This window comes from Mytilus edulis, chromosome 2 (assembly GCF_963676685.1).
Source record: "Mytilus edulis chromosome 2, xbMytEdul2.2, whole genome shotgun sequence".
In the NCBI taxonomy this organism is placed as follows: domain Eukaryota; kingdom Metazoa; phylum Mollusca; class Bivalvia; order Mytilida; family Mytilidae; genus Mytilus; species Mytilus edulis.
The window spans coordinates 6,405,988-6,431,384 of NC_092345.1; the positions used below are offsets into that span (position 1 = coordinate 6,405,988).

At 33.4% G+C, this 25,397-nt stretch overlaps 1 protein-coding gene across 10 annotated transcripts in view; it reads right to left on the reverse strand.

Moving 5' to 3' along the window:
- The window catches only part of LOC139511306 (diacylglycerol kinase beta-like), a 142,738-nt gene that overhangs the window by 21,809 nt on the left and 95,532 nt on the right, over positions 1–25,397 (reverse strand). For all 10 annotated transcript variants that reach the window (XM_071297939.1, XM_071297941.1, XM_071297938.1 and 7 more), the window contains one exon: positions 102–166. In XM_071297939.1, coding sequence (XP_071154040.1) covers positions 102–166 — 65 coding nt within the window. The remainder of the gene's footprint in view (positions 1–101; positions 167–25,397) is intronic.

A 25,397-nucleotide genomic window follows, 5' to 3' on the forward strand; every position in this document is an offset into this window, starting at 1 on the left:
ATTTTTATACTGCAGATCTTACTATTTCTTTTTTTAAACAAATGAATACAAACTGATAAAACCAACATTTGTTCTATTTATTTTGTTACTTGTAAAATTACCTGCTGTTGAATTTTTCAGGATGTTTTTCTCTCATTACATGGAATCGATGACATATGGAAGCATCCTGAAATAAATACAAAGGGAGGTAATAGAAGCATGGTTAAATATAAACAAAGGGAGATAATCTATATATTTGCTGCAAATTAAAGTTTGTACTAACTTCAAAATTATATCTAACCTGAAAAAGGTCAATAGTTCACAAAACAAGCAAATGAAAAAAAAGAGAGGGGGTTCTGAAATCCAGCTTAAAATGTGATCAATTGGATACTCACATCAATAAAGGATCTTAACTTCAATTCTGCCAAATATCTTGGCAAAAGTTTGGTTAATCATATATCAAAGATCTCTTTAACTACTGTGGATTCGTTATTATTCATTGGATAACAATTTTCGTGGACTTCGTGGTACAGGTAATTAAACCACAAAATTATATGTTCAATAAATTACAAATTTCCTATAGATTTGAATGCAGACTTTGTTTTCCTTAACCCACAAAAATTGGTACAGACGAAAATAAATGAAATAAAATAAATTTATCATGTTATCTGTAGTTAGTTCATACCTAAATACTAAATCTGAGAATAATACACAATAGAAATACAGAAAGAAGAGAAAACTATAATATTAAAGAAACCCAAAACTAACATACAAGATCTATCTTCTAATTACACAGAACTTCTCATTAAACATAACTTCTCATTAGTCTCAAGGATGGCTGACAAAGTTTGAAAAAAACAGCCATTTAATAAAAATTATGGGCACTAATAAGGTCAAAAGTACAGGGACAGGTAGAACAATATTTAAGGAATAACTGTACTGTACTTTAAGAGTTGCCACCGTCAATTGGCAATTTGATGGTCGCAAAAGCAGTTTTACTGGCAACATTTACAGGAAATTGATGTTGGCAACTCTTCAACTACAGTACTGTTATTCCCATTCTAATGCATTACAAAAAGAAATAATATGTTAGTTTGAAAAAATGTATAAATTTGAAATAAAATAAATTCCGCCAAACTTCATGGATGATTTTGGCGCATAGATGTCATTGCTAAACATGATGTCATACAAATGAAAATTTACAAACTGAAGGTAATTTTGTTACTTCTACGATTCAAATTTAGATAAAATCACATCAAAATGGTGATTATTAGGTCGACATTGTTTTATTTTCGATAATATTGTAGTAATTGACATTTGTTGATCCAATGAATTCAAAATGGCGGTCCCTCCTTAGTTACGACTGGTCAACTGTGGATTTCACGGTAACTTGTAGCCAATGAAAAAGATTGTTACATAAAAAAATGCATTAGAATCAGTGTTTCTCTCCAACTACAATGTATATATAAAAAATAAGAACATATGGAATGATTGCCACAGAGACAACTCTCCACCAGAGACCAAACATGTATATATATATATATATATAGAAAAATAAGAAGATATGGTACGATTGCAACAGAGACAACTCTCCACCAGAGATCAACATGTACATGTTCTTATCACACAACCAGAACTGAAATTTAATATTTGAAAGTCAGAAAAAAATACCATTTTGCCTGTTTTATTTCCTCAATGTTCTAATTTTAGTAGCTGTGTCCATGTTGATTGACAGAAATGATGAGAGTATATTTGAAATTAGATACCCTTAAGAGGATTGCAATCAAGTTTGGTTTCAATTGGTATGGTGGTTTCAGAGGAAAAAAATTGTTAAAAGTTTCCAGAAGGATGACAATGACCACAACAGATAGATCATGTGATCTCATAAAAATGTTGAGTAAATTCATTAACCTTAATGTATTATCCCTTTGATTTTAATAATTATTCCTTAAATTTCACTCAACTGACAAACTTTACAAGTAAGCTGAAACATAAAAGGTAAAAGGTCCTTATGGTAGCAATATTCTCTTTTTTAAACCATACACAGTGTCATACTTTCAAACACTGGTTTTGTTCAACAGAAGAAAAAAACTTGCACTATAATTTTTTGCAGCAGATTGAAAAGTGGTTTACCATTCTCTCAAACTTTGTCACCACCAATTACCGGTTTCAAAACTGTTTTAACTAATACAAATAGGGTAAGTGATTAATTTGTACTCCCTTTGTAGAACCTCATCATGTATACTCGTTTCTCTTACTCCCTTTGTAGGACCTCATCATGTATACTCGTTTCTCTTACTCCCTTTGTAGAACCTCATCATGTATACTCGTTTCTCTTACTCCCTTTGTAGAACCTCATTATGTATACTCGTTTCTCTTACTCCCTTTGTAGAACCTCATCATGTATACTCGTTTCTCTTACTCCCTTTGTAGAACCTCATCATGTATACTCGTTTCTCTTACTCCCTTTGTAGAACCTCATTATGTATACTCGTTTCTCTTACTCCCTTTGTAGAACCTCATTATGTATACTCGTTTCTCTTACTCCCTTTCTCTTACTCCCTTTGTAGAACCTCATTATGTATACTCGTTTCTCTTACTCCCTTTGTAGAACCTCATTATGTATACGTGTTTCTCTTACTCCCTTTGTAGAACCTCATTATGTATACTCGTTTCTCTTACTCCCTTTGTAGAACCTCATTATGTATATGTATACTCGTTTCTCTTACTCCCTTTGTAGAACCTCATCATGTATACTCGTTTCTCTTACTCCCTTTGTAGAACCTCATCATGTATACTCGTTTCTCTTACTCCCTTTGTAGAACCTCATTATGTATACTCGTTTCTCTTACTCCCTTTGTAGAACCTCATTATGTATACTCGTTTCTCTTACTCCCTTTGTAGAACCTCATTATGTATACTCGTTTCTCTTACTCCCTTTGTAGAACCTCATTATGTATACTCGTTTCTCTTACTCCCTTTGTAGAACCTCATTATGTATACGTGTTTCTCTTACTCCCTTTGTAGAACCTCATTATGTATACTCGTTTCTCTTACTCCCTTTGTAGAACCTCATTATGTATACTCGTTTCTCTTACTCCCTTTGTAGAACCTCATTACGTATACTCGTTTCTCTTACTCCCTTTGTAGAACCTCATTATGTATACGTGTTTCTTTTACTCCCTTTGTAGAACCTCATTATGTATACTCGTTTCTCTTACTCCCTTTGTAGAACCTCATTATGTATACTCGTTTCTCTTACTCCCTTTGTAGAACCTCATTATGTATACGTGTTTCTTTTACTCCCTTTGTAGAACCTCATTATGTATACTCGTTTCTCTTACTCCCTTTGTAGAACCTCATTATGTATACTCGTTTCTCTTACTGCCTTTGTAGAACCTCATTATGTATACTCGTTTCTCTTACTCCCTTTGTAGAACCTCATTATGTATACTCGTTTCTCTTACTCCCTTTGTAGAACCTCATCATGTATACTCGTTTCTCTTACTCCCTTTGTAGAACCTCATCATGTATACTCGTTTCTCTTACTCTCTTTGTAGAACCTCATCATGTATACTCGTTTCTCTTACTCCCTTTGTAGAACCTCATTATGTATACTCGTTTCTCTTACTCCCTTTGTAGAACCTCATTATGTATACTCCTTTCTCTTACTCCCTTTGTAGAACCTCATTATGTATACTCGTTTCTCTTACTCCCTTTGTAGAACCTCATTATGTATACTCGTTTCTCTTACTCCCTTTGTAGAACCTCATTATGTATATGTATACTCGTTTCTCTTACTCCCTTTGTAGAACCTCATTATGTATACTCGTTTCTCTTACTCCCTTTATAGAACCTCATCATGTATACTCGTTTCTCTTACTCCCTTTGTAGGACCTCATTTTGTATACTCGTTTCTCTTACTCCCTTTGTAGAACCTCATTATGTATACTCGTTTCTCTTACTCCCTTTGTAGAACCTCATCATGTATACTCGTTTCTCTTGCACGCTTTGTAGAACCTCATTATGTATACTCGTTTCTCTTACTCCCTTTGTAGAACCTCATTATGTATACTCGTTTCTCTTACTCCCTTTGTAGAACCTCATTATGTATATGTATACTCGTTTCTCTTACTCCCTTTGTAGAACCTCATTATGTATACTCGTTTCTCTTACTCCCTTTGTAGAACCTCATCATGTATACTCCTTTCTCTTACTCCCTTTGTAGAACCTCATTATGTATACTCGTTTCTCTTACTCCCTTTGTAGAACCTCATTATGTATACTCGTTTCTCTTACTCCCTTTGTAGAACCTCATTATGTATATGTATACTCGTTTCTCTTACTCCCTTTGTAGAACCTCATTATGTATACTCGTTTCTCTTACTCCCTTTGTAGAACCTCATCATGTATACTCCTTTCTCTTACTCCCTTTGTAGAACCTCATTATGTATACTCCTTTCTCTTACTCCCTTTGTAGAACCTCATTATGTATACTCGTTTCTCTTACTCCCTTTGTAGAACCTCATTATGTATACTCGTTTCTCTTACTCCCTTTGTAGAACCTCATTATGTATATGTATACTCGTTTCTCTTACTCCCTTTGTAGAACCTCATTATGTATACTCGTTTCTCTTACTCCCTTTATAGAACCTCATCATGTATACTCGTTTCTCTTACTCCCTTTGTAGGACCTCATTTTGTATACTCGTTTCTCTTACTCCCTTTGTAGAACCTCATTATGTATACTCGTTTCTCTTACTCCCTTTGTAGAACCTCATCATGTATACTCGTTTCTCTTACTCCCTTTGTAGGACCTCATCTTGTATACTCGTTTCTCTTACTCCCTTTGTAGAACCTCATTATGTATACTCGTTTCTCTTACTCCCTTTGTAGAACCTCATTATGTATACTCGTTTCTCTTACTCCCTTTGTAGAACCTCATTATGTATACTCGTTTCTCTTACTCCCTTTGTAGAACCTCATTATGTATACTCGTTTCTTTTACTCCCTTTGTAGAACTTCATTATGTATACTCGTTTCTCTTACTCCCTTTGTAGAACCTCATCATGTATACTCGTTTCTCTTACTCCCTTTGTAGAACCTCATTATGTATACTCGTTTCTCTTACTCCCTTTGTAGAACCTCATTATGTATACTCGTTTCTTTTACTCCCTTTGTAGAACCTCATTATGTATACTCGTTTCTCTTACTCCCTTTGTAGAACCTCATTATGTATACTCGTTTCTCTTACTCCCTTTGTAGAACCTCATTATGTATACTCGTTTCTCTTGCACGCTTTGTAGAACCTCATTATGTATACTCGTTTCTCTTACTCCCTTTGTAGAACCTCATTATGTATACTCGTTTCTCTTACTCCCTTTGTAGAACCTCATTATGTATACGTGTTTCTCTTACTCCCTTTGTAGAACCTCATTATGTATACTTGTTTCTCTTACTGCCTTTGTAGAACCTCATTTTGTATACTCGTTTCTCTTACTCCCTTTGTAGAACCTCATTATGTATACTCGTTTCTCTTACTGCCTTTGTAGAACCTCATTATGTATACTCGTTTCTCTTACTGCCTTTGTAGAACCTCATTATGTATACTCGTTTCTCTTACTCCCTTTGTAGAACCTCATTATGTATACTCGTTTCTCTTACTCCCTTTGTAGAACCTCATTATGTATACCCGTTTCTCTTCCTCCCTTTGTAGAACCTCATTATGTATACCCGTTTCTCTTACTCCCTTTGTAGAACCTCATTATGTATACTCGTTTCTCTTACTCCCTTTGTAGAACCTCATTACGTATACTCGTTTCTCTTACTACCTTTGTAGAACCTCATTACGTATACTCGTTTCTCTTCCTCCCTTTGTAGAACCTCATTACGTATACCCGTTTCTCTTCCTCCCTTTGTAGAACCTCATTACGTATACCCGTTTCTCTTACTCCCTTTGTAGAACCTCATTACGTATACTCGTTTCTCTTACTCCCTTTGTAGAACCTCATTACGTATACTCGTTTCTCTTACTCCCTTTGTAGAACCTCATTACGTATACTCGTTTCTCTTACTCCCTTTGTAGAACCTCATTACGTATACCTGTTTCTCTTACTCCCTTTGTAGAACCTCATTACGTATACTCGTTTCTCTTACTCCCTTTGTAGAACCTCATTACGTATACCCGTTTCTCTTACTCCCTTTGTAGAACCTCATTACGTATACCCGTTTCTCTTACTCCCTTTGTAGAACCTCATTACGTATACCCGTTTCTCTTACTCCCTTTGTAGAACCTCATTACGTATACCCGTTTCTCTTACTCCCTTTGTAGAACCTCATTACGTATACTCGTTTCTCTTACTCCCTTTGTAGAACCTCATTACGTATACTCGTTTCTTTTACTCCCTTTGTAGAACCTCATTACGTATACTCGTTTCTCTTACTCCCATTGTAGAACCTCATTACGTATACTCGTTTCTCTTACTCCCTTTGTAGAACCTCATTATGTATACTCGTTTCTCTTACTCCCTTTGTAGAACCTCATTATGTATACTCGTTTCTCTTACTCCCTTTGTAGAACCTCATTACGTATACTCGTTTCTCTTACACGCTTTGTAGAACCTCATTACGTATACTCGTTTCTCTTACTCCCTTTGTAGAACCTCATTACGTATACTCGTTTCTCTTACTCCCTTTGTAGAACCTCATCACGTATACTCGTTTCTCTTACTCCCTTTGTAGAACCTCATTACGTATACTCGTTTCTCTTACTCCCTTTGTAGAACCTCATTACGTATACTCGTTTCTCTTACTCCCTTTGTAGAACCTCATTATGTATACTCGTTTCTCTTACTCCCATTGTAGAACCTCATTATGTATACTCGTTTCTCTTACTCCCATTGTAGAACCTCATTATGTATACTCGTTTCTCTTACTCCCATTGTAGAACCTCATTATGTATACTCGTTTCTCTTACTCCCATTGTAGAACCTCATTATGTATACTCGTTTCTCTTACTCCCATTGTAGAACCTCATTATGTATACTCGTTTCTCTTACACCCTTTGTAGAACCTCATTATGTATACTCGTTTCTCTTACTCCCTTTGTAGAACCTCATTATGTATACTCGTTTCTCTTACTCCCTTTGTAGAACCTCATTATGTATACTCGTTTCTCTTACTCCCTTTGTAGAACCTCATTACGTATACTCGTTTCTCTTACTCCCTTTGTAGAACCTCATTACGTATACTCGTTTCTCTTACTCCCTTTGTAGAACCTCATTATGTATACTCGTTTCTCTTACTCCCTTTGTAGAACCTCATTACGTATACTCGTTTCTCTTACTCCCTTTGTAGAACCTCATTACGTATACTCGTTTCTCTTACTCCCTTTGTAGAACCTCATTATGTATACTCGTTTCTCTTACTTCCTTTGTAGAACCTCTTACTCCCTTTGTAGAACCTCATTATGTATACTCGTTTCTCTTACTCCCTTTGTAGAACCTCATTATGTATACTCGTTTCTCTTACTCCCATTGTAGAACCTCATTATGTATACTCGTTTCTCTTACTCCCTTTGTAGAACCTCATTATGTATACTCGTTTCTCTTACTCCCTTTGTAGAACCTCTTACTCCCTTTGTAGAACCTCATTATGTATACTCGTTTCTCTTACTCCCTTTGTAGAACCTCATTATGTATACTCGTTTCTCTTACTCCCATTGTAGAACCTCATTATGTATACTCGTTTCTCTTACTCCCTTTGTAGAACCTCATTATGTATACTCGTTTCTCTTACTGCCTTTGTAGAACCTCATCTTGTATACTCGTTTCTCTTACTCCCTTTGTAGAACCTCATTATGTATACTCGTTTCTCTTACTCCCTTTGTAGAACCTCATTATGTATACTCGTTTCTCTTACTCCCTGTGTAGAACCTCATTATGTATACTCGTTTCTCTTACTCCCATTGTAGAACCTCATTATGTATACTCGTTTCTCTTACTCCCTTTGTAGAACCTCATCTTGTATACTCGTTTCTCTTACTCCCTTTGTAGAACCTCATTATGTATACTCGTTTCTCTTACTCCCTTTGTAGAACCTCATTATGTATACTCGTTTCTCTTACTCCCTGTGTAGAACCTCATTATGTATACTCGTTTCTCTTACTCCCATTGTAGAACCTCATTATGTATACTCGTTTCTCTTACTCCCTTTGTAGGACCTCATTATGTATACTCGTTTCTCTTACTCCCTTTGTAGAACCTCATTATGTATACTCGTTTCTCTTTAAGATTTCTTAAACTAATAGAGGAAATTCCCATTTATTAAAAGATCTTAAAACAATACCACTACTTTTCTTTATGGAAATTTTGTCACTTATTCATCATTTCTAGAAATTACTAGGCAACATATATATAAGTCAGTTGGACTTTTCATCATCATTTCTGGCACTTTCTAGCTCTAAGCTAAAGTCAGTAGGACTTTTGGTGACGTAAATTTTCTATTGTACAATAAAACCTCTGCAGATTTAACAAAAGGGAGAACAATTAATAATAAACATAAAGGTAAGCAGTCTACCCTCTCGGTCTTAATGATAATATCATGGGAATTGGCAATATATCAAGAACCGATTCTGTTAACATTTTGGATATAGTTTCTAAAACTGTTCGTAAAAATCGTTCTCATGGACGCAGAAAAAATCGCAATCAAAGAAAATTTCGGACCAACCATACAAATATTTCGGACCTAATTTCCATTTCAAAAAACAACGGCAGACATTATCTGTTAACCAAGCTTTGTTCTTTACCTATAAAAAAATTAAATAAAATTTTAGAGGATTGCAACACAATTTCATATTACAGTCCTAAGTATGAAATTGTCCAAATTATAATGGCATATTGTTATTCTAAACTGTTTCCAAAAATTGATCGCCCTGAAGATCATAAAAAACATTTTATTAAAATAAAGTATGTCAATAAAGGTTTTGATTTTGTAAATATTGCCGGTATTTTTAACGACCATTCTGTTAAAGACCAAATTCCTGGATATTTTGATAATACTGAACTCCCTCTCATTTGTTATATTTACAAGAAATCTACCCGAAAATATGTGTTTAATTATAGCCAATTGTGTAAAGATGTAAATATCACTGAAAATACACCTATGTCGTGTAATTGCAGTAATTCAGAATACACCTATGGACCAATTTCCCATGTTATAACAGGAGACCTTAACATCGTTCGCGACCGAGAGTTAAAATCATTCCTCAGTAAAGGACCTAAATATCGTCCCCCGTCAACTGTTAACTGGAATGAGTGTCGTAATATCATCAACGACTCACTCCGCGCCTACTGTTTGAAATGGGTAAAACGGGAAAAAGCTGACAAAAAATCTTTGGACTCTTTTTTTAATTCAGTAATGAAGATAGTTGATATTCGAATACAACATTTTAAAGAACATTTTACCCTCAACAAAAACTATAAAAACCCTATTTCGCGTATCAAAAATAAACTAACAGAACTAGCCAAGGAATTTGTTTTTGTCCCGGCTGATAAAGCTGCTAATAATATCATTATTGTTTGACGTAAATTTTATATAGAGGTTCTGCAAAAGGAAATCACGAATTCACCAACATTCCAACTGACTTCATTTTCAGAAAACGACATCTGTAACAAACATAAACTTTTAGCTACTTCTTTACAAGCAGAACCAAACACAATGAAAGTCCCAACTATGTACTGGCTTCCGAAGCTGCACAAAAAACCTTACAAATATAGATTTATTTCATCTTCCAGCCATTGTTCAACTACTAAATTGTCTGTTTTACTTACTAGTACACTTGGTACAATAAAAAACCTGATAATAAATTGTTCAAATAAGGCCTTTGAAAATAGTGGAATTAATTACTTTTGGAGTGTCAAAAACTCGTTGGAAGTACTTGATAAATTGCATGCATATATTGGTGATTTTGAATCTGTTCAAAGTTTTGATTTTTCTACCCTATATACCACTTTGCCTCATATTCTTATTAAGAAAAAATTCACATCCCTAATTAACTGGGCATTTAAAAAGTCGGAATGCGAGTACATATGTTCAAACTCTTTTAGATCATTTTTTAGTAGCAATAAACAAAAGAACTATGTCAATTGGACATGCTTTGATACTATTTATGCACTTGAATTTTTACTTGATAACATTTTTGTTCGCTTTGGAGATTCCGTATATCGTCAAGTTATTGGAATTCCAATGGGGACTAACTGTGCACCACTTATTGCGGACCTATTTTTGTATTGTTATGAGTTACAATTTATGACTAAAATTAGCAAAGACCCATCAAAACAACATTTGATACAAAAATTTAACAATACTTTTAGATATTTGGATGATATATTGGCTCTAAATAATGACGACTTCAGTATGTTTACTAAAGAAATTTATCCTGTAGAACTTACTTTAAATAAAGCTAATGATAACAATGACCACTGCCCTTTCCTCGATCTTGATATCTATATCATAAACGGGAAGCTTAATACAAAAATTTATGATAAAAGAGATGATTTTTCATTTCCTATTGTTAATTATCCATTTTTAGATGGTGACGTTCCCTTGTCACCATCTTATGGTGTTTATATATCTCAACTTGTACGATTCGCTCGTGTATGTAACAATGTATTAGATTTTAGCGAGAGAAATTTATGTATTACTGAAAAATTATTACACCAGGGTTTTCGATATCACAAACTGGTCAAAACATTTACTAAATTTTATCACCGGTATAAGGAAATAATTCGTAAATATAACTCAACATGCAGACATCTTATACGTTCAGGTATTTCACATCCAAAATTTTATGGAAATATTCTTTATAAAGCACAAAAATGTCAGTATTCTCCTCAGAAACTAACAAAACCTTTAAATAGACTTATTAAAAGGGGATATAGTTACGATACTGTTGTCAGGTCATTAAAGATTGCATATTTTGGCTTTAACATTGATTCACTGATAGGGTCTTTGCATCGGAACTAAACACATTTATTTCTAAAAAAACAGTTGTTGGCATGACACGGGTTATGTTCTTCTCATATATTTTATGATAGTATGATACTAAACCCCTAACGGGAGGGATTGTACCTGATATTCATATGATGAAGACATAATCTTTCAATCAGTTTAATTGAGGTCTGGAGCTGGCATGTCAGTTAACTGCTAGTAGTCTGTTGTTATTTATGTATTATTGTCATTTTATTTATTTTCTTTTGTTACATCTTTTGACATCAGACTCGGACTTCTCTTGAACTGAATTTTAATGTGCGTATTGTTATTGTTTTACTTTTCTACATTGGCTAGAGGTATAGGGGGAGGGTTGAGATCTCATAAACATGTTTAACCCCGCCGCAATTTTGCGCCTGTCCCAAGTCAGGAGCCTCTGGCCTTTGTTAGTCTTGTATGATTTTAAATTTTAGTTTCTTGTGTATAATTCGGAGTTTAGTATGACGTCCATTATCACTGTACTATTATGCATATTTTAGGGGCCAGCTGAAGGACACCTACGGGTGCGGGAATTCTCGCTACATTGAAGACCCATTGGTTGCCTTCGGCTGTTGTTTGCTCTATGGTCGGGTGGTTGTCGCTTTGACATATTCACCATTTCCTTTCTCAATTTTATTTTTTACAGAGTTTGTCTTTAGTGCCGTGTGGAGACAGTAGAGTGCCTCCCCGTGCTTAAGGTTTATGCTCTTATATTATACTAGATTATGGAGTGTGTGTCCGAGCGAGAACTTCTCTATGTTCATTACTTTAGGAATATCTATCAAAAAGTAGTATTTTAATATTCAGCCCCATTCATCTATTTAGTCAGACGTCAGTCGCTACCTTGATATACCCTATCTTTTGTTAAATTTGTCGGGTAACTTATGACAATAAGCATTTGACGTCTTGAGCCGAACAATTTTATCATTTTTACACAATTTAATCTACTGTGTGATGGTTCATATTCTGGACGCCAGTCTTTGCTCCTTTGTAATAAATCTACATACCAAAAAACAAATATGAAGCTTAGAAATGGAAAAATATTAAATACTAAACTCGTTCAAAGGGTATCTACACGTCTCAATCTTCAGAATCGCTTATCTAAAAATACTACAATAGCTAACGTTTTTAACAATAAAAATCGTGGTTACCCTTCTATCGATAAGTGTCATGCCAAAAAATGACTTACGTGTCCCCGTCTTTCCACCAACAATACAGTAAGGTCCACATTTAATGGTCGCACATTTTCTCTAAATTTTGAAACTGATATTACTTGAAAAACAAACAGTATTATTTATTTACTCACATGAAACAAACCGGGATGCGGTATTCAGTACGTAGGTGAAACTGGGCGATATTTATCTAAACGCACGCAAGAACACCTGTATCGTTTTAAAAGACCCAATAAATTCAAAAGTATCATTTATCAACATCTTAAGAAGCACAGTCATCCTATTAAATATTTAACAGTTCAACCTTTAGAAGTAGTAAATAAGCAGCCTGGTGAATCTCATTCCAAGTTTGTACGATCACGAAAAATAAATGAATTAAATTGGATTAAAAAATTACAGACAGTCTACCCTCTCGGTCTTAATGATAATATCATGGGAATTGGCAATATATCAAGAACCGATTCTGTTAACATTTTGGATATAGTTTCTAAAACTGTTCGTAAAAATCGTTCTCATGGACGCAGAAAAAATCGCAATCAAAGAAAATTTCGGACCAACCATACAAATATTTCGGACCTAATTTCCATTTCAAAAAACAACGGCAGACATTATCTGTTAACCAAGCTTTGTTCTTTACCTATAAAAAAATTAAATAAAATTTTAGAGGATTGCAACACAATTTCATATTACAGTCCTAAGTATGAAATTGTCCAAATTATAATGGCATATTGTTATTCTAAACTGTTTCCAAAAATTGATCGCCCTGAAGATCATAAAAAACATTTTATTAAAATAAAGTATGTCAATAAAGGTTTTGATTTTGTAAATATTGCCGGTATTTTTAACGACCATTCTGTTAAAGACCAAATTCCTGGATATTTTGATAATACTGAACTCCCTCTCATTTGTTATATTTACAAGAAATCTACCCGAAAATATGTGTTTAATTATAGCCAATTGTGTAAAGATGTAAATATCACTGAAAATACACCTATGTCGTGTAATTGCAGTAATTCAGAATACACCTATGGACCAATTTCCCATGTTATAACAGGAGACCTTAACATCGTTCGCGACCGAGAGTTAAAATCATTCCTCAGTAAAGGACCTAAATATCGTCCCCCGTCAACTGTTAACTGGAATGAGTGTCGTAATATCATCAACGACTCACTCCGCGCCTACTGTTTGAAATGGGTAAAACGGGAAAAAGCTGACAAAAAATCTTTGGACTCTTTTTTTAATTCAGTAATGAAGATAGTTGATATTCGAATACAACATTTTAAAGAACATTTTACCCTCAACAAAAACTATAAAAACCCTATTTCGCGTATCAAAAATAAACTAACAGAACTAGCCAAGGAATTTGTTTTTGTCCCGGCTGATAAAGCTGCTAATAATATCATTATTGTTTGACGTAAATTTTATATAGAGGTTCTGCAAAAGGAAATCACGAATTCACCAACATTCCAACTGACTTCATTTTCAGAAAACGACATCTGTAACAAACATAAACTTTTAGCTACTTCTTTACAAGCAGAACCAAACACAATGAAAGTCCCAACTATGTACTGGCTTCCGAAGCTGCACAAAAAACCTTACAAATATAGATTTATTTCATCTTCCAGCCATTGTTCAACTACTAAATTGTCTGTTTTACTTACTAGTACACTTGGTACAATAAAAAACCTGATAATAAATTGTTCAAATAAGGCCTTTGAAAATAGTGGAATTAATTACTTTTGGAGTGTCAAAAACTCGTTGGAAGTACTTGATAAATTGCATGCATATATTGGTGATTTTGAATCTGTTCAAAGTTTTGATTTTTCTACCCTATATACCACTTTGCCTCATATTCTTATTAAGAAAAAATTCACATCCCTAATTAACTGGGCATTTAAAAAGTCGGAATGCGAGTACATATGTTCAAACTCTTTTAGATCATTTTTTAGTAGCAATAAACAAAAGAACTATGTCAATTGGACATGCTTTGATACTATTTATGCACTTGAATTTTTACTTGATAACATTTTTGTTCGCTTTGGAGATTCCGTATATCGTCAAGTTATTGGAATTCCAATGGGGACTAACTGTGCACCACTTATTGCGGACCTATTTTTGTATTGTTATGAGTTACAATTTATGACTAAAATTAGCAAAGACCCATCAAAACAACATTTGATACAAAAATTTAACAATACTTTTAGATATTTGGATGATATATTGGCTCTAAATAATGACGACTTCAGTATGTTTACTAAAGAAATTTATCCTGTAGAACTTACTTTAAATAAAGCTAATGATAACAATGACCACTGCCCTTTCCTCGATCTTGATATCTATATCATAAACGGGAAGCTTAATACAAAAATTTATGATAAAAGAGATGATTTTTCATTTCCTATTGTTAATTATCCATTTTTAGATGGTGACGTTCCCTTGTCACCATCTTATGGTGTTTATATATCTCAACTTGTACGATTCGCTCGTGTATGTAACAATGTATTAGATTTTAGCGAGAGAAATTTATGTATTACTGAAAAATTATTACACCAGGGTTTTCGATATCACAAACTGGTCAAAACATTTACTAAATTTTATCACCGGTATAAGGAAATAATTCGTAAATATAACTCAACATGCAGACATCTTATACGTTCAGGTATTTCACATCCAAAATTTTATGGAAATATTCTTTATAAAGCACAAAAATGTCAGTATTCTCCTCAGAAACTAACAAAACCTTTAAATAGACTTATTAAAAGGGGATATAGTTACGATACTGTTGTCAGGTCATTAAAGATTGCATATTTTGGCTTTAACATTGATTCACTGATAGGGTCTTTGCATCGGAACTAAACACATTTATTTCTAAAAAAACAGTTGTTGGCATGACACGGGTTATGTTCTTCTCATATATTTTATGATAGTATGATACTAAACCCCTAACGGGAGGGATTGTACCTGATATTCATATGATGAAGACATAATCTTTCAATCAGTTTAATTGAGGTCTGGAGCTGGCATGTCAGTTAACTGCTAGTAGTCTGTTGTTATTTATGTATTATTGTCATTTTATTTATTTTCTTTTGTTACATCTTTTGACATCAGACTCGGACTTCTCTTGAACTGAATTTTAATGTGCGTATTGTTATTGTTTTACTTTTCTACATTGGCTAGAGGTATAGGGGGAGGGTTGAGATCTCATAAACATGTTTAACCCCGCCGCAATTTTGCGCCTGTCCCAAGTCAGGAGCCTCTGGCCTTTGTTAGTCTTGTATGATTTTAAATTTTAGTTTCTTGTGTATAATTCGGAGTTTAGTATGACGTCCATTATCACTGTACTATTATGCATATTTTAGGGGCCAGCTGAAGGACACCTACGGGTGCGGGAATTCTCGCTACATTGAAGACCCATTGGTTGCCTTCGGCTGTTGTTTGCTCTATGGTCGGGTGGTTGTCGCTTTGACATATTCACCATTTCCTTTCTCAATTTTATTTTTTACAGAGTTTGTCTTTAGTGCCGTGTGGAGACAGTAGAGTGCCTCCCCGTGCTTAAGGTTTATGCTCTTATATTATACTAGATTATGGAGTGTGTGTCCGAGCGAGAACTTCTCTATGTTCATTACTTTAGGAATATCTATCAAAAAGTAGTATTTTAATATTCAGCCCCATTCATCTATTTAGTCAGACGTCAGTCGCTACCTTGATATACCCTATCTTTTGTTAAATTTGTCGGGTAACTTATGACAATAAGCATTTGACGTCTTGAGCCGAACAATTTTATCATTTTTACACAATTTAATCTACTGTGTGATGGTTCATATTCTGGACGCCAGTCTTTGCTCCTTTGTAATAAATCTACATACCAAAAAACAAATATGAAGCTTAGAAATGGAAAAATATTAAATACTAAACTCGTTCAAAGGGTATCTACACGTCTCAATCTTCAGAATCGCTTATCTAAAAATACTACAATAGCTAACGTTTTTAACAATAAAAATCGTGGTTACCCTTCTATCGATAAGTGTCATGCCAAAAAATGACTTACGTGTCCCCGTCTTTCCACCAACAATACAGTAAGGTCCACATTTAATGGTCGCACATTTTCTCTAAATTTTGAAACTGATATTACTTGAAAAACAAACAGTATTATTTATTTACTCACATGAAACAAACCGGGATGCGGTATTCAGTACGTAGGTGAAACTGGGCGATATTTATCTAAACGCACGCAAGAACACCTGTATCGTTTTAAAAGACCCAATAAATTCAAAAGTATCATTTATCAACATCTTAAGAAGCACAGTCATCCTATTAAATATTTAACAGTTCAACCTTTAGAAGTAGTAAATAAGCAGCCTGGTGAATCTCATTCCAAGTTTGTACGATCACGAAAAATAAATGAATTAAATTGGATTAAAAAATTACAGACAGTCTACCCTCTCGGTCTTAATGATAATATCATGGGAATTGGCAATATATCAAGAACCGATTCTGTTAACATTTTGGATATAGTTTCTAAAACTGTTCGTAAAAATCGTTCTCATGGACGCAGAAAAAATCGCAATCAAAGAAAATTTCGGACCAACCATACAAATATTTCGGACCTAATTTCCATTTCAAAAAACAACGGCAGACATTATCTGTTAACCAAGCTTTGTTCTTTACCTATAAAAAAATTAAATAAAATTTTAGAGGATTGCAACACAATTTCATATTACAGTCCTAAGTATGAAATTGTCCAAATTATAATGGCATATTGTTATTCTAAACTGTTTCCAAAAATTGATCGCCCTGAAGATCATAAAAAACATTTTATTAAAATAAAGTATGTCAATAAAGGTTTTGATTTTGTAAATATTGCCGGTATTTTTAACGACCATTCTGTTAAAGACCAAATTCCTGGATATTTTGATAATACTGAACTCCCTCTCATTTGTTATATTTACAAGAAATCTACCCGAAAATATGTGTTTAATTATAGCCAATTGTGTAAAGATGTAAATATCACTGAAAATACACCTATGTCGTGTAATTGCAGTAATTCAGAATACACCTATGGACCAATTTCCCATGTTATAACAGGAGACCTTAACATCGTTCGCGACCGAGAGTTAAAATCATTCCTCAGTAAAGGACCTAAATATCGTCCCCCGTCAACTGTTAACTGGAATGAGTGTCGTAATATCATCAACGACTCACTCCGCGCCTACTGTTTGAAATGGGTAAAACGGGAAAAAGCTGACAAAAAATCTTTGGACTCTTTTTTTAATTCAGTAATGAAGATAGTTGATATTCGAATACAACATTTTAAAGAACATTTTACCCTCAACAAAAACTATAAAAACCCTATTTCGCGTATCAAAAATAAACTAACAGAACTAGCCAAGGAATTTGTTTTTGTCCCGGCTGATAAAGCTGCTAATAATATCATTATTGTTTGACGTAAATTTTATATAGAGGTTCTGCAAAAGGAAATCACGAATTCACCAACATTCCAACTGACTTCATTTTCAGAAAACGACATCTGTAACAAACATAAACTTTTAGCTACTTCTTTACAAGCAGAACCAAACACAATGAAAGTCCCAACTATGTACTGGCTTCCGAAGCTGCACAAAAAACCTTACAAATATAGATTTATTTCATCTTCCAGCCATTGTTCAACTACTAAATTGTCTGTTTTACTTACTAGTACACTTGGTACAATAAAAAACCTGATAATAAATTGTTCAAATAAGGCCTTTGAAAATAGTGGAATTAATTACTTTTGGAGTGTCAAAAACTCGTTGGAAGTACTTGATAAATTGCATGCATATATTGGTGATTTTGAATCTGTTCAAAGTTTTGATTTTTCTACCCTATATACCACTTTGCCTCATATTCTTATTAAGAAAAAATTCACATCCCTAATTAACTGGGCATTTAAAAAGTCGGAATGCGAGTACATATGTTCAAACTCTTTTAGATCATTTTTTAGTAGCAATAAACAAAAGAACTATGTCAATTGGACATGCTTTGATACTATTTATGCACTTGAATTTTTACTTGATAACATTTTTGTTCGCTTTGGAGATTCCGTATATCGTCAAGTTATTGGAATTCCAATGGGGACTAACTGTGCACCACTTATTGCGGACCTGTTTTTGTATTGTTATGAGTTACAATTTATGACTAAAATTAGCAAAGACCCATCAAAACAACATTTGATACAAAAATTTAACAATACTTTTAGATATTTGGATGATATATTGGCTCTAAATAATGACGACTTCAGTATGTTTACTAAAGAAATTTATCCTGTAGAACTTACTTTAAATAAAGCTAATGATAACAATGACCACTGCCCTTTCCTCGATCTTGATATCTATATCATAAACGGGAAGCTTAATACAAAAATTTATGATAAAAGAGATGATTTTTCATTTCCTATTGTTAATTATCCATTTTTAGATGGTGACGTTCCCTTGTCACCATCTTATGGTGTTTATATATCTCAACTTGTACGATTCGCTCGTGTATGTAACAATGTATTAGATTTTAGCGAGAGAAATTTATGTATTACTGAAAAATTATTACACCAGGGTTTTCGATATCACAAACTGGTCAAAACATTTACTAAATTTTATCACCGGTATAAGGAAATAATTCGTAAATATAACTCAACATGCAGACATCTTATACGTTCAGGTATTTCACATCCAAAATTTTATGGAAATATTCTTTATAAAGCACAAAAATGTCAGTATTCTCCTCAGAAACTAACAAAACCTTTAAATAGACTTATTAAAAGGGGATATAGTTACGATACTGTTGTCAGGTCATTAAAGATTGCATATTTTGGCTTTAACATTGATTCACTGATAGGGTCTTTGCATCGGAACTAAACACATTTATTTCTAAAAAAACAGTTGTTGGCATGACACGGGTTATGTTCTTCTCATATATTTTATGATAGTATGATACTAAACCCCTAACGGGAGGGATTGTACCTGATATTCATATGATGAAGACATAATCTTTCAATCAGTTTAATTGAGGTCTGGAGCTGGCATGTCAGTTAACTGCTAGTAGTCTGTTGTTATTTATGTATTATTGTCATTTTATTTATTTTCTTTTGTTACATCTTTTGACATCAGACTCGGACTTCTCTTGAACTGAATTTTAATGTGCGTATTGTTATTGTTTTACTTTTCTACATTGGCTAGAGGTATAGGGGGAGGGTTGAGATCTCATAAACATGTTTAACCCCGCCGCAATTTTGCGCCTGTCCCAAGTCAGGAGCCTCTGGCCTTTGTTAGTCTTGTATGATTTTAAATTTTAGTTTCTTGTGTATAATTCGGAGTTTAGTATGACGTCCATTATCACTGTACTATTATGCATATTTTAGGGGCCAGCTGAAGGACACCTACGGGTGCGGGAATTCTCGCTACATTGAAGACCCATTGGTTGCCTTCGGCTGTTGTTTGCTCTATGGTCGGGTGGTTGTCGCTTTGACATATTCACCATTTCCTTTCTCAATTTTATTATCTATCAACGTTTAACATACACTTAAACTTAAAACTAAATATATGCATCAATGTTCACACTCATTAAAGAAAATAAATAGAGAATATGTCTATGTGCCACAGATACATTCTGTATAAGTTATATAACCATTGGTTGAGGCACACTAAAGTTAGACAACGTTAACGAAAAATACAGCAATTTTTTGTTTAAAAAGGAGTATAACTTATGAGCCGTAAAAGTGACACCACCCAATTTCCTACTTGATATGTGTTTTGTGGTAATAAGCATTGTGTATAAGTTTTATAACATTTGGTTGAGGTAAACTTAAGTTAGAGAACAGAAACCAATTGTGCGGATGTACTGACAGACAGGATGGGACGGAAGGGACAAGGGTAACACTAAATGCACCCTTCACTACCGGGTGAAACATACAATTGTTTGACATCAGTATTAGTGATTACTATTCAAAATTTAGTTAATGTTTAGTTTACTCAGATTACAATATAATATCTGTAATTTAATTTATGCTATAATATCTGTAATTTATTTATGCTATGTATACTTTAACAATAACTCAGTATGCAGTGTCAGAATGGAGAAAATTATCTATGAACAGAATTCTCTTCAAAGGAGTAATTAAAGGAATATCTGTATGTGTTGGGGATCAGGGTATTCATTTAAAAGTTTCAATTGCACTGACATTTTTTTTAATTGCAGTTCCTTTTTTTTGTCTTCTATTTCTGTGTTGATAGGCTAGTGATACAGTAGTTAAGAATACTTAGACCACTTGGCCACCGAGCCCACTCTTGACGAAAATGTCATCTATCACTACAAGACTGGCCTTAACAATAGTACATTGTCATATCAACAAATGTTAAATTATTTTTAATTTGTTGAAGATTTTAAACAATATGTGCATTAAAAATAGGAGTTTACATTTAAATAAATATATATATAAAAGAAGATGTGGTATGATTGCCAATGAGACAACTCTCCATAAGAGACCAAAATAACACAGAAATTAACAACTATAGGTCACAGTATAGCCTTCAACAATGAGCTAAGCCCATACCCCATAGTCAGCTATAAAAGGCCCTTAAATGACAATGTGAAATTAATTCAAAGGAGAAAACTAACGACCTAATTTATGTATATAATTTATTATAGTTTTGAGTGAAAATTATTATATATTTTACAGAATTGAGAGGTACCAGTGAAAATGTCCACAGATAAAAGTCTATCAATTCATTTTTATGAGTACCTGTGTAAGAAGATTGGTTCTAAGGAGGATGTTAGAGTTCGGAGATTGACTTACCTTATAAGTGACATTGGTTATATTGAGATGTCAAAGATAAGTAGTGGCAGTAAAGGTGAAGGACTAGACTTAAAAGGCAGTGACTTTGATATAATGTTAATTGATCCAGAATTTACAGTTTATGAATCAGAAAGAGATGCTGTTTTCCCATTCTATCGGATTCCTCTAGTTATGGATACAGAGGATACACATCCATGTTTCACACAATTACGTCTTCCAGATGACTATATTTTCCATTCAAAATTAGCAAAAATGATACTACAACAGACTTGTATGATGAATAAGCTCTCAAATGAACTTTATCTATCTTATTTACAATCTTTTTCAAATAGCAGTCCTTCTTTCAGTAAAATTCATGGACCATGTTTCTCAGATCAGGAAGATTTATATGATTTAGCATTTTGCCTTAAATGTGATAAATGGGTAAGTCAAGCCCAACCATGGGTCAGTAGACCACGCACAACATGGCCTACACCAGAACTTATTACTAAAATAGCAAACTGTGGTGTGTTATTTGTACCGATTGGCTGCAAGGGGTCCAAAAATGAAAATCTCGAATGGAGAATGTCTTTTTCTGTTGCTGAAAAAGTTCTAATATTTTCCTTCAGTCATACACAGCTGTTAGTCTATGCCTTGTTAAAAATCCTTCTCAAAGAAATTGTAGACAAGCACCAGGATTTGAAAGGTTTATTGTGTTCCTATTTTCTAAAGACTTTAATGTTTTGGATATCAGAAGAATCAGACCCATCAATATGCAGACCAGATAACATCATACCATGCTTCATGGCTTGTTTAAAGAGACTTTTGTATTGTGTAGAATATGAAACATTATTACATTATTTCATTCCTGACAATAATTTGTTTTATTTACGATTTAATCGTAACAACAAACTTAAAATGACCAATACCCTAAAGGATTCATATGAACAAGGAATTCACTGTTTCTTACATTCAGAACCTCTGTATCATTGTAGTAGTCTACCCATAGTAAATAACGTCTCAAAGATAAACGCATATTCAATGTGTGATTATCCTAAAATTTCAAACAAAAATGGTCATGTAACCTTGTTTAAAAACTTGCTTTATCATTCAAGAACAGAATTATCGAGACGCATCTTTACACTATTTCTTTCACATATATATCAGAAAAAAATAGAGACTTTACAACTACCAAATTCAAACAACAAACACCAATATTATAAATACAAACAGGACCTAAATCATCTATTGATAGGAACACAATCAGATGCAGTATCTGGATGGCTGATGCTGGCCGCCTTCTTTTATGTTCATAAAAATAACTTAACATCATTATGTATACTAGAACTTGTTTCAAGAATGAAAAGTACAGCAGAATGCAAAGGTGTAAATCAAAACGAGGAATCTGTGCTGAATAAATTAAAACAAAAAAGACCTCACACAGTATTAAAAATACAAACATTTCCTGAAGCTTACTTTCTATGCAAGTCCTTATATGGGACAATATCCCTAATGCGCCTTGAAATGAGGAACTCAAAAGTCACCTGTAAACAAATGACTGAGCTGAACCATTTGTGTTAATTTAGAAAGTAAGGGAACACAGAATAAATGTGTAAAGTCTATGGAGCCATTAAATGTGTTCAAAGTATTAAATTTTTAAAGAACTTATTGTGTCAAAAATGGGATTTTTTACCTTGAGGAGCCACATCGCAAAAGGATACTCGGGGTTTGCTAATTTACGGAAAAATGAATCACACTTTGTACCCCGAAAATTTAACCACATATGTAAAAATGTCTCAGCTTCGAAACAAGCCATCATACATATACAAGTTTACGATATGGGCTGAGCAACAAAAGAAAACATTACCATTACCGCCTATGTAGAAACAATTGCGCATATTGCCCCATATATTCCACAAGAACTACAAATGGATGTTACAGACCATCCTATAATGATAAATCCTGTAGTGTTTGGAGTATTTCTGACATTCCTGTGTTACTACCATCAAGGTGACATTACATCATATAGAATATATCTCCATATGTTACATCAGACAATTATTGATTATTTTAAACATAAAATTTTACATGAAAATATTTCATATTATTCCCTAATCTGTCTTGGTATTGCATATCAGATGATGGGTGATACAATAAATGCAAAACTTCTTTTTCATTATGCATCTCAGTGTGATATATATAACCTAACCAGTGCAGCAAAAAGATTATCTTCCCGTAGTTAACGATATTACTGGTAAATCAAATCAGAGTAGTTACAAACTTAACTTCATATTCGGATAGAAATACATAAGACTATTGGTTTTTTTTAAGAAATACTAAAAAAAAAACAAACAAACTTCATAGATATAGAGTAAAAACATATATATAATAATGATTTCATAATGATATTTTGTCATTGTAAAAATATTTTTTATATATTCTTCAATAAATGGATTTACTTAAAAGATGTTGTACCATTCTTAGTGTAATATGAAACAAGATAATTTCTCCTGTGTAACTTTTTTTCTATTTCATAAGCATCAAGGCCGAGATAATAATGCCAAAAATAAACAACTGTAATGTCAAGTAATGCATGTGATTCATGAATGACAGATTGATTAATTAGTGTTTAACCCCACTTTCAACAATATTGAGTTATTTCGTGACAATCAGTTTTTATTGTTGGAGAAAGCTACAGTCCCTAAAGAAAACCATGACCTTCAATAGAAAAACTGACAATTATAGTCAATTAAGTTTGGAGTTAAGTGAACCCACATAAGCATGGTTTGAACTCACAACCTCAATGTTACAGAGCTGTTATCTTGACTGACAACACCATACATAAAACCCACCTAAAAATAGAGTGGAAAAGAAGTGGTATTACACATCATCTAATAACACAAAATTCCTATACACACTAAACAAAATCTCAGCAAAGATCTTTTTTTTGAAGATCTATATCACAAAGTAACAGTGACTATACTTCACAAGATGAATCCTTTAAAGTACAAATAAAGGAACTTTGTGGTATATATAAACAAGGCAATAATCTAACAGCTTAATTCAACACAGAGTTCTTACATTATGTCAACTAGATTCAATAAAATGTTTGTACTATCTCTCTGACAAAGAAAATACCATCCTCAATGGAGAATAATCTAACAAACTGGTTCTTTAATAACCTATCAGAAAAACGTGGTATAATTGACCTGGAGACAGCAACAAAACATAAAACCAAAAAAAACCATCAAAAACATGCAAAGAAAATGTGACATTCATAATTATCACATGTGTCAGTTATATCACATTTACTGACACTGTGTATTAAAGTCTCATCAGTTGAGAATGGTCTGATTTTTAAGATCACATGGAATCTGTCATCACTTAGCATTTTCCCTTGTAGCAAATGAGATCAAACTTGGCAGATATGTTCCTAAGAAACTTGAAATGAAAGTTTGTAATTCTCATTCTTGTCCATGAAAAAGTAGAGGGAACTGTTTTTAAAAGTTGCCTAAAACTAATATCTAACCTTCATCTTTAGAAGTCATTCAAGAAATGAAAAAGCAGTACAAACTATTCAAGGACTAAAAAGGTATTGAAATTAAAAAAAATAAGAATATATAAATGGTTAATTGGTGGTAATATCTGTTTTCAATATATTTACCTGTAATTATACTAGGGGTTGGGAATGGCCTGCACCCCATACATGGGCAAAATAAATGTCTTGTCATGACAATTCAGAATATTAATGGTTGTCATGACAATTCAGAATATGAATGGTTGTCATGACAATTCAGAATATGAATGGTTCACATGGGTTCCTTTGTTTTTCGTGTATTTTTTAACTATGAAAAAGATGTGGTATGATTAATGCCATAGAGACAACTCTCAATCCAAGTCACATTGTAAAAAATAATTAACAATTATAGGTCATAGTATGGCCTTTAACACAGAGTTTAAATGGAACAGCAAACTAAAAAGTGCCCCAAAATGACAAGTGTAAAACAATTTAAACAGGAACACCAATGGTCTAATGTATATAAAATAAATGGAAAATGTGTCGATGAGACGTACACAGATGATGCCCCACTTGCATATAACATTATAAAGGGACATAACTCAAGAACTGTAATAGTGATGCTACCAAAATGTGTACTTGATCTGAGTTTTGTGGCAATAAGCATTGTTTATAAGTTCATAACTTTTTGTTGAGGCAAACTAAAGTTAGAAAAAGGAAACAAATATTAAAACAGTATAGCAGACTTATATAAACCCTGAAACCCAATTTTAGAAATCCTTGTAAGGTAGTACCTGAGAAAAATGCGATGACAATATTCATGGGACAGACAGAGGGACGGACGGATTGGATGGACAGATGAATAGACAATGGAGAAATAATTATTGATAATGTTATA